The sequence below is a fragment of the Dunckerocampus dactyliophorus genome, chromosome 21 (assembly GCF_027744805.1).
Source record: "Dunckerocampus dactyliophorus isolate RoL2022-P2 chromosome 21, RoL_Ddac_1.1, whole genome shotgun sequence".
Lineage (NCBI taxonomy): Eukaryota > Metazoa > Chordata > Actinopteri > Syngnathiformes > Syngnathidae > Dunckerocampus > Dunckerocampus dactyliophorus.
The window spans coordinates 5757154-5772933 of record NC_072839.1 but is presented as its reverse complement, the minus strand read 5'-3'; the positions used below and the strand labels follow the sequence as shown (position 1 = coordinate 5772933).

The 15780-nt window shown below is 42.1% G+C and overlaps 1 protein-coding gene across 1 annotated transcript; it reads right to left on the bottom strand.

Moving 5' to 3' along the window:
• Positions 1-10916: 10916 nt before the first annotated feature.
• Positions 10917-15123, bottom strand: skida1 (SKI/DACH domain containing 1). The gene has a single exon (XM_054765680.1). It carries the CDS (start codon positions 14895-14897, stop codon positions 12720-12722), a length of 2178 nt encoding a protein of 725 aa, XP_054621655.1. The 5' UTR covers positions 14898-15123; the 3' UTR covers positions 10917-12719.
• Between the last annotated feature and the right edge of the window lie 657 nt (positions 15124-15780).

Genomic DNA, 15780 nt, shown 5'->3' with positions numbered 1-15780 from the left:
CTATCTGGTAAAAGTAATCATGGTTTCGTTGATTCCATCAAGGCTACATTGGAGGATATCACAGGTTTACAGTTTCACACGTCCGAAAGGGAGTAGGAGGAAGCAGAGCTTATTTAATCCTACCTTTATTCCCTTTCACAGGAATTACTCATACATTTGTTCATTTGCTGTATTCGATATGTACCAATTTCGCATTTTTCTTAATGAGAAGGAAATGATAAAGATGCGTAACCTTAGTGTTAACAGCTTGTATACTCTTAATATAAATAAGCATATACTGTATAGATTAATACATAATTACATAAGTATATAAGTGAATAAGTAAAGAGTAATAAGAGGTATTGTTGGCAGAAATCTTGTTCGGTATGATGAGGAATAATTAAATAGTATTAAACATAATCAATTAATAAAATTAATTTGCTATGTGAGATGTGTTTTTTAGCAGAAAAAAAGAATCCGATCACTAGTGTGCTATTAAAAGAAAATACATAAATTTGTAAGTAAATACAACTTTTTTGTGTTTTTATAATAGCATTTAAAAATATGGATTTTATATATATATATTTTTTAGTACATTCTGTCTTCTGAACTTAAGCCAGCTACATCACGAGTGTCCAAAGTGCAGCCCGGGGGCCATTTTTGGCACACAGCTTGTTTGTGTTGGCCCCTAACATATTCTAAAATTAATTATTAGGATACATTGTTAGATTTTTTTTTTTCCTCTGTCACATACCTGTAACACAAAGCTTAAATGTGGAATTTTTAAAATATCTCTTTTCTTTTTTGTTTTGTTTTACTTTTTTATATCTTAGATTGAATTGGTTTGAGCATCTTTAAAAATGTATCAATGTGAAAAAGTCTAAACTTCAATCAAGATTTAATTATGTATCACTTCAATATAAATACAATTATTCAACAAAGAAGCATAGGTCTATTGTGTGTTAAATAGCCTCTCGCCTACATACCTGTCAACCCTCCCATTTTCCCTGGGAAACTACTCTATTTTGCCCTTCTTTCCCAGCTCCCTCCCATTTGACTATTTTCCCGTATTTTAACTTTCATGAAAACATCCTCTCTGGTTCTGCTGTAGCGCTCTGCAACACTCAGGCAGCATCAGCATAACACATCCTGCAGCTGCTAAAGTCAGGCCGTCAAAATAAAAGAAACACGCCCACGGTTGCACAACAATAAATAGTCGGGCTTTTACAGCAGCACCTCAACCTGACGCAGGGACAGGAACGTTGGGTGCTGATGGAAATGCTTGTGGAAGATCAGAATTTCCCTTATTTTCCCAAATTTTGCAATGGAAATGTTGACCGATATGCTCACCAGTGACAGCCAGATTCCCACATACTTCAAGGACGAGACTCTTCCCTGCTTGAAATTTCTCTGCAGAACTTGACACAGTCAAGCGGTGCAGAAGTGGCTCTTCCGTCCTGTAAAGCAGAACGGCTGGCCCATTAGGCAATATAGGCAAATGCTAAGGGTGCAGTGGCCACCAGGGGGCGCTAAGAAATTGGGGAAATTTCACCATCAATATAATTACATATTAAAACTAGTAATTACTACTAGCTGTTAAAATAGAAAAGCTCACATTAATTCAACAATAAAGCAATGCCCAATTAATTTAAATACAAATGATAACAAGTAAGTCATCACTATTGTATGTAGTTTTGCAAATAGTTGTATATAGGTATTTTATATAGCTTATGTATTATTTTTATTTTGTTTTTGAACGTAGTTATTTCATAGTGTAAATGTAGCTTTTATAGAGGGTTATTGTGCACAAGCTGTGGTTATTTTAATTGTTCGATGTCGATTGTTATACTTATAATTGACTACTGATTATTTATTCCCTTATTTGCAGGGTTTTTATTTTGTGGTAAGGGTATTTATGTTATATTTCTGCTTTTTTTTATTTATTTGTAATTTGTTAACCATGCAAATTGGGTGACACATAATCTCACAAATTAAAGACAACGGTAAAGAAAATTGCCACTCAATTTCTTTTGTAAGCGTATGTCAATCGTGCCACTTTGGATAAGGCCGGCTCTGCTGTTGAGTGTCAGAATTCCCGCCCCGCTCCCAACAGACAGACTTGGGAAGTTATTGGAAAGAAGAAGAAGAAGAAAGCTGGACAAGCTGGAAAAAAGGGAAATCACAAAAAAGGACTTCATTTCCACAGTAACAGCTTTCTGGTAGTGCTGCAGTTTGGAAGCTTTAAGAATAATATAATTAAGGATATACATGCAGAATTTGCGTTGTTGCAATTACCAGGCTCTAAAGGAACATTTAAACTGCACAGAATGCATTCTCTCACCCTTCATCCAGACAGAGGACACAGCAGGTTGCCGGGTCAAGGCCATCATGGACGCGCCTGGCTGGGTCTAGCAGGCCGCCGGCGCATCTCAAGAACCACTTTGGTCCCCGCTGAGCTGGTTCTTCAGCCCCTGTGGACCAGTAAAGGAGAAGAAGGCACCAGGTCAAAGCAGCCATGGTATGAACTACTGAGAGGCCACACATGTATGCGATAATCATTCAGTCTGGGCTTCTAGGAAGGAAGGAAAGGATGGTGAGGAAAAGGGGAGGAATACAGGTGCATGGAGCGCATACAGAACACTTGTTGATTGTATGCAGGTAATGATAGAATGGGGGGGATACTTTCACAACACAAGACAAATAATAGAATCGTGAAGTTTTACTACCTTGAATGGAGGTTTTATAAGCAGCTCATTAGCTATTTATAAAAAGTTTGGACACCCCTGTTTAATGCACTGTAATAATAATAAACTTTATTTATACAGCACTTTCCAAAAAAAAGAATTACAAAGAGCTTTACAGGGCATAAGCAAGATTAAAAGCAACATATACAGTACGTTCGAGTGCAACAAAGACTACAAATGTAAAACAGCATAAATAAATATAGGTAACATGAGGAATGAAAGGGACTGAGTTCCCTGGCTGCCTGGAGGGCACCAACATTTGAATGTGAATAGAATGCTGACATGATATCTCGTCATCTTACTGCTTTGAGTACGTCCCATGTAACACATGCACGTTTTATGATAGAAATTTGGCAAAGTTTAGCTACTCACGTTAGTTATCATTGAATGTATAGCCTACTGTCACAACAACATGAATGCAAATTGTTGGTCGCCTCTCTGAGACTGCTTTTGTGTGTGTGTGTGTGTGTGTGTACGGACTATGACATGTCCATGAACGCCAGACAGGCGTGAGTGACAGCCATTTTATTCACGTGGAATGAAAATTTACGACACTTTTTATGCAATTTAATTCTTCATTGTGAAAAATATTGACTTTTAAACCACTATTGGTAACGTATGATAGTAGATGGTGGTAGCCAGCTGCATATACAGCCCCTTTTAAAGCAACTGTAAAAGTGTGGCCTGTTTTGCCTGTTTCTCTGTTGGAGGGTTGTTCCAGAGAGTCGGGCCTGAAAGCCCGGTCGCCAGGCCATACGTAGCTGAGGATTTCAGGTTACAGTCGGGCACAAATGAGGAAGTCCAATAAATAGTCCAGAGAGGGCCTAAAAGTACAATTTTAAAATCAATTCTAAATTGTACTGGCAGCCAATGCAGGGATGCTAAAGTGGAGGTGATGTGCTCTCTCCTTTTGGTCTCACTGCTGCATTATACCCCAGCTACAGTTTATTTATATCGCACTGGCCAAGGTAAGTATACAAAGCATTACGATAGTCAAGTCTTGAAAAGATAAAAACATGGATTACGGTCTCCATACCCTGGATAATAGTTGTCTAAGATGAAATAAACAAGCAAGAACGACACTGATTACTGTACATGTGAATCAAGACAGCCTGTTGTCATGAATAACTTCTGTGGGTCATGCTGGGCTTAGGTGTTTCGATACGACGTCAGGGGCAATGATTATTACTGGAGATGCTCGATATTGGCTTTCTTACCGATATCCGGTATACCGATATTGTGTAGCAATTCAATACCGATATAGACAGCAGATATAGAAAAAGTGCCATATTTACAGTATTTTAAACATTTTGCCTCAACAAAACAGTCCTAAAAAAAAATCATGACCAATATTCAACTATTATACCATGTCCTCCTACTACCATCAGCAACAATACAGTTTGAAAAGCTGCACATTTCTGTGTGGCACAAACATCCACATAACAAAGTAAAGTACAAAGTATGAAACCCTGGACTAATGTACCATAAACTGTGCATGTGTGGGTAGTGACGTGCTATTAAATAAAAAGATGCTTCACTCCTCCCTTATATAACCTGTGCTTTAACCTGTGCTTTGCATTGCAAATTGCATATTTACGATCCAAGGACCCAACTTGGAACTGGGTCCAGACTGCGGACATATCGAGCAGGCTTGTTGCTGTGTGGAGCATAGCGCCATTTGATGAGGTCTCATTCACGCGCTGATATCAATATAGGCAGAAAAACAGGTTAGTTAAAATTAACCCTAATTATTACCTCTGTCTTGTTCATGTGTTTAGCTGCGGAAAACTCTGGGTGGTCCAATTTTATTAGAACTTGAACATGTTCTAGGTTTGCAGACCAGACTTAAATCATCAGAGCTAAAAGAGATGTACAACTGAGTGTCATCTGCAGCGTATGGGAGTGGAAGTTCATATTGTGACTGTGGATGACGTGTCCCGAAGGTAGCATGTGGAACGTTAAGGGAGATGGCCCCAGCACAAATCCCTGAGGTACACCACATCACAACTTGGCCTGACCCAACTGAGAGGTTCTAAGTGCAACACGAAAATATCTATCCTGCATACAGGAAGGAAAGCACAACAAACAAATGTAAAGTTTACCTGCTGTTCATACCTGCAGTCAACATTTGCATTTGAAAACAAGGGAACAATTTTGGAAAATAACAGCATTTTGGACAGCAGAAATTGTGATGTTAATCAAACAAGTTGAAAATGTAAAAAAATAAAATAAAATAGAGACCGAGAGTAAGGGAGTTGGATGTACCCTTATGAGCCTTCTACACGCTAACTCTCCCGGTCCACCTTAAAAATCCTCATCCGGTTTCACAGACGTTCCCTTTAAGAGACCAGTACGTTCCTCCGGTTGGCCGACAGGTGGCGCAGTGAGACTGCGGCATGCCTCCTTGTGTTAGACGTGAAAGAACAGACGCGCTGAAGGGGAATCAAACCCATTTTCTCTCCGTCTTTCACACGCAATAATCACATAATTACGTGAATTCGTTTCGTTTTCATCAGAGGCTCCTCCATACATGAACGCGGCAAAGGCGCATGCGCGGCCAAGAAAACCTTTGATATGCGTGTGTTTAATTCCTCAGCACTCCGAAAAGAAATCAAATGAAACGTTAAGGTGTGATTGTTGATTCAGAAACCAAAAAAAGAACACCTCCTATCGTGATTAATAAAGTAATTTTCGTGTGTGAAAATAAATGCCTAAACAAAATTAAATGTTATTTTTTTTATATGAAGAGAGCCACGGATGACACCTTTTTAAAAACACGTTTCACACACACCTTATGAAGCATCCATGTATTGACGTTTTTAACTTACTTTAATAAGTTGACTGCGTTCGAATTGACGAATGAGGGCGTCAACGAAATATTTAAAAAGAGGGGAGAAAAAGAGAGAATGAAAGTGCTGGCTCAGCGTTTTTTTTTGTTGTTGTTTGTATGTTTTTGGCGGAGTGAGATAAGAAAAATAAAAATCATACACCTTACTGTTTTAAATCTATCTGTGTTATTAGAAACACGACAGTGAATGCAGTGGACCTCTTTAACCCCAATTTCAATTGTATGCCTTTTTTTTCAAGAGAATAAATATTTTTATTTATGAGGAGAGTTAAAGGTCGCACACGTGTTGTTTCACAGCACACTTTACAAAAAGAAACATTTTAAAAGACGTATTTTTCTTTTATAACCAAATGTGGTTTTATTTAGTAGGGGGAGTTATATTTCTTACGTGTCCATCAAAAATAGCAGCTTTAAATTGTCTGAAATGAACCAGTAAGCAAATATTATGAAATAACAAAACCCTCCCCTCGTGACATGTTTGAACAAAGCCCACAAATGTGTAACAGTTACATATTTTCTTTATATTTCTTTGTAACAAAAGAGAGTTGATTCCCCATTGAGGACAATACAACTTATTTAAAAGTGCATGACTGAATAATTGCAGTTATTCCCATGCGTAGTAGTGATTTCCTAATGGGGATTTCATTATTCAGGACGTACATCTCAATTTGGATTTGAAATATATTATGTTCCTTGAAAAAAGAAAACAAAAGCAGCTTTTGGAAGTACAGGTTGCCAGAGCTGAGAGATGTGCTGAAAATATTTCCCAAACAAAAATATCACTTGAAAAAGACTGTAGCACATAAAAATCCGATTATATGTAATATAATATATATCAACATGATATAGGACATAAATATGATTTTTTAACATACAGAATAGGTCAAGAAAATCACAAGAAATCTTATAAATTTTTATCACCTAAAAGAAGTATTTCTGCCTTTAACTTTAATGTTATGGCGATTTGTCTTTGCTGGAACTGCATGTCAATAATTTAAACTGTACGGCGTACAATTAACCTTTCATGCACATTCCTTTACGTTATAGACAGAATCCTTCGAGAGTAGCACGATCGTCCTTTAAAAAAAGTCAGCTTCATGAAACGCCACGGCAGCCATTTATTAAAGTTGTTGACACGTGATAATCCTCTACAATGCAAAAAACAACACCTGATTCTTCTCATGGTGACTGAAGCTCTATAAGGGGACTTTCCTCTGCATGCAGCACCAATGGAGGCTCATTTGCAAGATTTCCCAGCAGCCAATCAGTTAAAAAAAAACATACTGTAAAGAAATACCCTGAAGCACAAGCAAGTATGCATCATAGTTATATTACGACCTCATTCAACCAATTTAATTGTACTTATAGATGCACATCCCTATTGTTGAGTCTTGATCCTCCTGCAGATACATACTTATTCAAATGTCTGTTTTCCCCGGGGGGTGGACAAGAGGGGGTAGTTGCAGCGAGCACTCAGATTACACTCCAAACACCCAAATTTTAATGAAGACCCCACCTCTTGTCACAACATGAAGGAAGGTATGGGAGAAACTAAGCAAAATGCTTTTAAAGTGCAGCCTATAAATAACATCGGAGCCTTTAAACAATGCTAAAATAAGATTGAGCTAATATTAGACAAAATGTGAAAGGACACAGCCACTTCCTCCCTTCTAGACAGTGCCTAAATAAAGCCTACAATGACACTCCTCTTGCTTTTCCCTTTGTCCCACATCCTGATTACTCAAAAGACTGCATGGAACCATATCTGACAAAAAAAGACCCCCCCCCCCCCCCCTCCCCCCGTTCCTCGCTCTCATCGCCCCTTCCACCCCCAAGAATGTGCCCTTAAATTTAAAATATAAAATGAACATGTGTTTTCTACTGCTATAGGTGCACCCTGCAGCAAGCTGATGTGCAATCATGCGAAATGTGACAGGTAAGGTGTGTGTGTGTGTGTGTGTGTGTGTTTGGTACAAATCGATGATCAACAAGCTGAGACCTGAGCGTGTTCATTGTCATGTAGGATGATGTGTTCAAGTGCTCTCAACATGTCTGACACCTTCCATAGAATGCAAGACTTATACATGAAATGCTGAGGCGTTGCACACACGAGGCGTTTTTGACCACCCCATGCATGCTCGGCCTAACTCCCTGGTATGAAGGAGGGGTCAAAGGCCACCATCGCTTGTGGCCGTGTTCAGAATCCCCCTTTAGACGTAATGCTCTCAAGTGACCTGTTTTTTTTCTATCTTGCAGGCCATTGAAACACAGAGGTCTTTAATTGACAGATTTGGCTCCAAAAAATGCCAAAATTATATCAGAAATTACGACAATGGCATTCAAACTGTTGCAACAGTTATTCTGTTATTTTTTCTTAATTTCCAATGGTACTGTTGCCATTTTTTTTAAAGTTGCTTCATGAATGCTGAACCTGTCTGCATCATCTAATAGTTATGTCACAAATATTTCCATAATAAAATGTTCAACCGTGTTAAATGAACATGTAGGTCACACCGTCACCGCAAAATATAATTTAGATTTTATAAGGCAATTGGACATACATACCCACTCCCTGTAAAATACGTTTTACTTTAAAATAATACACTTAATTTTTTAAACGAACCGGCTCAATTAAAAAAAAAACTACAAACATCGTTCCACATAACGGCGTGTGAAATGCCTTTAATTGTGTATAAATTATTCTCGTTAAGCCTGATGAATAATTCATGCACAAACCTCGGCTATGGCCGAGCTGTGTGGGACATTGAAGCACAGCATTTTCAATCGCCATTTAAACATTGTGGTACTGGTGGTTTCCTTTAATGCTGCACGTCCCCTACCGTCTTGAGTAGGTGTTTGCACAGAAAAGCCCGAACATAGGCATTTGAGCTCCATGCCGGTACATGAAGCCCTCCAAGCTGCTTTTCCCCTTCCTCTCCCGGGCAAACTTCCCATTGCAAGACCTCACCTCTCCTGCTTGAGTCCTTTCAGCCCTTTTAACCCCCAAAGCATCTGAATTCTCAGAGAGCACAATGAGATTGAGTAACGCGAGTCTATTCATAAAATACATGCTGAAAAGCTATTTAAGTCGTTATAACGAGCATGTGTAAATATTTTTTGGAGAACTATAGGGCTGCATAATTTAAATTAATTGTTGGGACTATGCAATGTTCTGTAATAATTTATCAACATTCCAAAGCCCAATTCATCTTTTGAATGTTTTTTAATGCACATTCCATCCTCCACAAATCAGGCGGCCACTCGTCCCTTCTGACCCCGGTTTTGTGCAGGGGGAAGCCGGGTGAAACCCAGCGGACGCTCCACTGTTTTTCCCTCTCGCTGGAGATTTTAATTGTAACAGAAACACATTTTTAGAGGAAATGGTGATAGATTTACATCATCAAAGTGTGAAATGTGCTGTTTACACGCACAATACCTTTTATAGATGATTAAAAAAATACAAAGTATAATACGTCACCAGTATGTATTTTATATTTTCGAGGCACATAAAAAATATGGGTTATGTCATATTGTATGTTTAAGGTTTTACACCACAAACTTGTAATAGTTTCACAAACTAACAAACCAATCTCGCATCCCTTTACGTGTTCACGTTGTGTTCCAATTTTTAACATTTCAAATAAAAACACGAAAATTAACACTTGGACGTGGAACTTGGCAGAATTAATACTTTTAGTGTGATCATACAGTATCTCACACACACACACACATACAGAGTCCAGTGTGTGTTCGGGTGTACTTTAATACGTGATATTACTTTGTCTGTGTGTGTGTTTTTCTTGTTAAATAATCCGTGTTATGTCATTTTTGTTGCAGAAGCCTCCAAGTGCATGCATGCTTGCAGGCTGCATGTCATGGTGGGGGGAGACGTGTGCAGTTTAGTGCACACAGACACACTTCAGGCGCACATCATTCATGCAGACAGCCAGAGCGGAGAAAGGAAATTTACTGATGCCTTCGAATCGCACACAAATACCCTCATGTGCTTTCAACACGCTACAGTTTTCTTAAGAAATACTATGAGTTTGGGAGGGACCTTGTGAGTGAACTAATCATAAGATTGCTTCCCAAGGTTTTAACTCAAAGATCAAGTGACCCACATTCATCTTAGATAACATGTATCCCTGCAAAAACCTATAAAGATTCCTCGCTCAGTTCTCTTTCATTTTACTGTTATCTTACAGGAGTTACAGTCTGCTGGTTCCCAATCCGCACTGGAATTTCGCCGCTTGACTCTCCCAGTTGGGCTCCTCCATGCAGCACCCAGCGGCGGGAGTGCAGCAGCAGAAACGGGGCCGACCAGCCAAGGCTGCCCTTCGGGGCTCTGCATGGCTTGGAGCACACACACACCCCGCAGAGAGCTTCATTCATCAATGGAACATCATGTCAAACACGGCACGTAAAGCAGGTCTGGTCAGCATTTTTTTTTACTCACTTTTATGGTAGTGTGCTGCATGTTTAAGTGTGTGCACACCTCCTTTAATTTACCACCATTGGCATAATTACCTGTTAATTATGGAGAATGATGGTTTTATGTTGGTGACCTCCCTGTAATTGCATGCAAGGCAATTGTTGTCGAGTGTTGCCTTGCAGCAAGTCGTGTTTTTATTGTCATTGTGTAACAGGTACAACGAATTTGACGTACATTGCAGTAGAGTAACACAATGTACTTCTTTGGCCCCAAAGCCAGTAAAAACTAAAGAGTCAACCAAATGCAAGATGCCTACAGACAAGCATTGGATATGTACTGTATATCCTATACACTACTTTCTAACACTTTCTAGGTTTACCACGAAAAACGTGCCAAAATTATGTATCATAAATAAAGCAACACCCCACTTAATGACCCCCCCTCCCCCTACTAAATCCAAACCACAAACCAAGTTGTATATCACCTCTTGGCCGAAAAGTGCAAACTCAAACCCAGAAAATTATCACACTCCGTCATGTTTAATGAATGTTTAATAATAATAATAATAATAAAAAAAACAACAAAGAAAGGGAAAAAAAGGAAAGTGCTTCATAGAAATCCACTGTTCAAGTTTCCATTTTGAGTGCAGTTGTCCCATATATAAATGAATATATATGTGTAACCACAACAACAACAATAATAACAAAAAATGAGAAAAATCTTCACAAAAATAAATATTCAGTTTCATACAAACAACCAGTGACTTCAAACTCCCCAAAATATGATCTCAAGTATCAAAAACTGTGAATGATGAGAATTGGCATTACTGGACTGTTTGTCCGAGCCTATACCATAAGAGCATGAGCGCCATCTACATCCATTTAGCTTTCCATTCTGTGTGAGTGCGTGTGTGTGTGTGTGTGTGTGTGTGTGTGTGTGTGTGTGTGTGTGTGTGTGTGTGTGTGTGTGTGTGTGTGTGTGTGTGTGTGTGTGTGCGTGTAGAGGACGGTTGGTGGGGTGATATTGTCAACCTCTCACAAATTCAAGCGCATGAGGCTATTCCTCTTCCTCCTTCGCCGTGCAGTCTGCTTTTGACATGCGGATTAAAGGTTGAAAGCTTCGCTCTTGCAACACAGCAACCCGCCACCACCCCCTGTGCAATCCCCCCCTTCTGTGTGTGTGTGTTTTATAAACCGGGGGCCTGCTCATGTCGCACCTCCTGTAAAATAGCCTGTCTGGTAATAGGGCGCTGAGGTTGAATTGTCATGAGGTGAACACACGTACTGTATGGATGCTTTAAGCACATGGCAGAACATTGACCATGTTATGCTGATTTAAAGCACTTCTAAATACAATCATATGAATGACATCATTCTCAGCCAGGGAGCCTTTTGTCGCCATTAACTGCCCCTTCTCTCTGTTAGAAAACCTGCCAATTAGCAGGAGCTTGTCCTGAATTCTAACATCTAACACATTTCCTTAAAACAGCCACCATTACATGGTTCCTGGTGGTTGGAGGTGTGTGTACTGACGCTACAGAACACAGCTTGGAGTCACTACATTCATCGATGCTCAATAGGTTACATTTAGCGTGTTTGTTAAATAAAGCTACATCGTTTACAAAGACAGGGTGTTTTTTGGTGTGCCTTAGCAAAATTCAGATTGACAGTCTGGCGTCACAGCAAAGACAAGCCTTAGTATTAGATTTTAAGCCTGGAATTAATAATAAATTTAGCTGTAAATGAAATCATTGCGTCTCTAAAAACGTATTGTCTTCTAATTTTGATCAGGCAAGCCACGAACTCCTATCTGCTGACACAGGACCCCAAACAGGAACAAAGTGCATATTGCGTTGTTTTGCTCTAAAGCTGCACTTCCGTACTTACGCTTTGCATATACGCACTCAAAATGCAAAGTGTAAGTATGGAAGTGAGCGAATTGATACACGTTGTTTCTGAGTGGCCTTCCGGTTGGAAAAAGGTGTAAACACTGGCCTCCTTATACACTGAAACCTTAAATATATCCCATATAAATCCTGAAACTGTCCAGATTCATTTTTGTAAACACACGGATATATTAATGGAGTCTCAACCATATGGGTTTTTTACTTGCTTATTTTTTGATTGTCTCTTCATAAGGCTTGTGTAATGTCTATGGGACCTGCATGGATATATACTTTACAGAAATAAAAACACCAAATCACACGCACTCAAAGGAAAAAACAAATTAAAAAATACGGTAAAAACTCCCAAAACCAGCAGGAATAAATTCCTGTCAAATCTAATAAAGGCTTATCTGTGATAGACATTACCAATCCCACTTTAAGTATAAAATTGAACGCTTGGGAACATGTGTGGTCAGTATGTAAACCCTAGAGGGAAACACAGTTAGAAAACAAGTGGCATCTGATGGAATAACCCTGATATATGCTTTTAAATCCACCAAAGCTTGATCAAAACAGTTTATCCGTTTTTCAGACAAAGCACCAACCAGAGACACCCTGGCACAGTATACAATCCAACAGGTCGAGGGAAAAAGTCATTTTATATCACTTAGGGCTGGTAGCTTGTTTAAAAATATATAGAAATCCACTAAAGGGGCCTCACAGTCCACACAGTGGGCGTTTACTGCAACTGTGTTTATAATGAAAATGCATTTACACTGGGTTAAAAAAAGTGTATTTTGGGGAGATTTGCTTTTTTTGTTTTTTCCCTGCTCAGTATCTCCTCGTCCTGTGAGCGTGTGGGGGAGGGAGAATGTGTCCGCCTGGCTGCCAGCTCCACACGGGATGAGACGGAGGGGGAGGCCCGGCGCCCTTCAGAGAGTTGAGGGAGTAAGCAGGGCACAGATCCCCGTCGCTGCCAACAACCAGCGACGCCGAGAATGGGAAGCTAGCCATCAAGCTGAAAGGCATTTTTCCTGTCCATGCTGCAGGGTTCGCACCGCTTCGTCTACGTCGGCTGGGTAAATCCTCCATGGAGGCTTCCTCGAAGGGCTGGGAGCCACAGGAGGAGGAGGAGGAGGCAGCCCTGGTGACCCTGGCTTGTTTTGATTGCGTCCTGAAAAGCCTGGATCTCCTCCCCAGGACTGGAGCCTTGCAATTATTACCCCTCGTGTCCCCTTCATCGAGCGGTTCCTGGGTGCTGCTATGGCCCTGTGACGCGGAGGGCACATCCGGGGCCCTTTCGGTGGTTCGAACTTCCATTGGTGCGGCGGTGCTGCTCGGTGGTTCTTTGCATTTGGCCGCAGTAGGCTGGCTGTGGTGTTCGTATTCATCGCAGCACTCTTCCACTTTTAATTTCACTTTATGGAGAGCAGGGGGCGGTGTCCTGGCTACCCTGCAGCCGCTCTCGGGGGCGGGGGAGGCCGTCACAGAGGACTCCTCCGCCTCGGTCTTTATTTTCTTAGGCGGAGTGAGTCTCGGTCCGGTGGAGCTCACACTACTTTCATCGATATATCTCGGTACTTTGCCGTCTTTATGCTCGTTGATGGGACACACTAACGTCCTGCGTGATCCATGGAGGGCCTGCTTTGTCCCAGCTTCGTCCCATTTGGTCTCGGTGAAAATAACTGAGTGGAATTTGGGTATGGATCCAGAGTGATTCCTAAATTCCCACTTCTCGTGTGTGGATGCAGCCTGGGCCTGCAGTGGTGAGCCGTCATGGTGCTGCTGGTTGTTGTAGTGGAAAGTGGGCTGTAGAACCAGAGGTGCATTAATTGGGTTAAGCGTTTTGGGGAGGGTTCCCACTCGGGCCCGTCTGAACCGGATGCTCTGAAGCGAAACCCGGCTAGAAACGGAGCTGGAGTCAGAATGAGAGGAACTCTCCTCCTCTTCCTCCTCATCCGAGCTGACCTCAGTGCTTTCAGACTGGGTATCATCCTCATCGTCCTCCTCCTCCTCCTCCTCCTCGTCTGAGCTGCTGCTGGTGGATAATCCGGAACCAAAATCCGAGTCGGGGTAGGCCCGGTCTGAATAGGTGCTGGACTCGGTGTCGCTGCTCTCCGGGAAGCTCGGTTGGAGATGATGGTGATGAATGTAGAAGTCCGGGCTGAGCTGGAAGGCACCAAAAGCGGTCCGATGCGTAATGGATGATTTGGGTTGGACAAGCAGAACCGGCGGGACGTGCTGGTGGTGTCTGCTCCTCCAGGGGTGTCTCAAGCCGTCCCTGCCGCCGCCCCCTTCGCGCCGCCTCTTCCTTTTGTGATGAAGGTCGCCGGCTGTGCGAGAGAGCCTGGACTGAGCAGCCATGGCGGACTGGAGCGCTGCTGCAGGAGCGCTCCGGAAAAACGAGTGCCTCTGGCTGAATGTCACTCGATTCCCTTGCAACTTGGCGGTTTCATAGTTTTTAAAGTGTCTGTGAGTGGACTTTGTGGCCGAGCGATAATCCCGTCCGGGGGTTTTGTGGTAAAAGTGAGGTAGTTTGGAGTCGCTGGGCTCTCTCCTCCCCTTGGCGGCTTTGTCGTGCACGCCGTGCAAACTCAACCAAACTTTTTCCTGCCAGAGCTCGGCGTCCGCACGGAGGAGCTCCGTGGACGCGAGGCGGTCCGCGGAGACGCACGACGCCGCTTTCCTTTTGTTGCTGCCGGACTTCAACACCCGCTCGGTCTTGCAGGAGACGTAGAGAGCCTCCACGTCCTCTCGAGATATGAGAGTGCACTTGGCTGCGTGGAACGCGATGGAGTTTATTGCTTTGAGCTTGCGCAACTCGTCCAGGTCACAGTGGTGCTTCTTCACGTTCAGGTGATCCATGCGCTTGTGCACGGTGGTGCGTGGAATGTTCTTGAGCAGCTCGGTGAAGACCTGAGACAAAGCAAACATTTGCTTGCCTTGGATGAGCAGGTAGCCCAGCCTGACTCCTTGCATTTCCTCAAAGCCACACTCCAGGTCGCCCATGTTTTATGGATCCGCTCCAAATGCATTAATCCCTGCTATGGATTCATGGGCATCCTTGCTCATACCTCCACGCCGAACATTGACATGCTGACTGTCAGATGCAGTGAGCCGGCTGCATTCATTCGACGCACCGAGTGCGACATGGTGGAGGAATGAGACGGATGCATCCACCAGGACTGCTGCTACCTGCCTCTGCCGGCTACACTCCCCTCTGGTCGAGAGCAGGGCGAGGGGAAGGTGTGCACAACTGCCTCAGCCAGAGGAATAAAACAGCAAGATAGAGCGAGAGAGAGGGAGGGAGAGAGAGAGAGAGAGAGAGAGAGAGAGGGGGAGTTGTGAGAGTGAAGGGGAGGGAGAGAGAGAAAAAGCAGCTAAAATGCAGCTGCTATTGTGGCTGGACAAATAAAATGACAGTGAGGGGAGGTGCGCCAGTCTGGAGACACCTTCATCAATTAATGCTCATGCACTCGACGCCTATTGGATGCTCTTGACAGGTGATGCAATAAAAATGGATATCCCATCCCCATCCAACCACTTTATCCACTTTATGCTTAATCATTGCAAGTATTTCAATATTATGCATTGTGCACTATTTGACTTGAATTATATGCATTTTCTTATATAGGCTTATACACTGTCAGTGTAATGTAGCAGCTCGGTTTAAACAATATGGCCCCCAAATCTTGCTCATGTGTTGTCTTTTTATGCATACGGTTTTCCCTATATGTACGCTTGGAGCATATTTGACCTACTTATCCTACAAAATGTCTGCATTCGATCTTATAACAATCATCTGCTTTGTCAGAGAACTGAAATGATCAGCGTGTTTGAAAATCAGTGCTGTGTGTGTGTGTGTGTGTGTGTGCGCGCGCGCGCGCGCTCT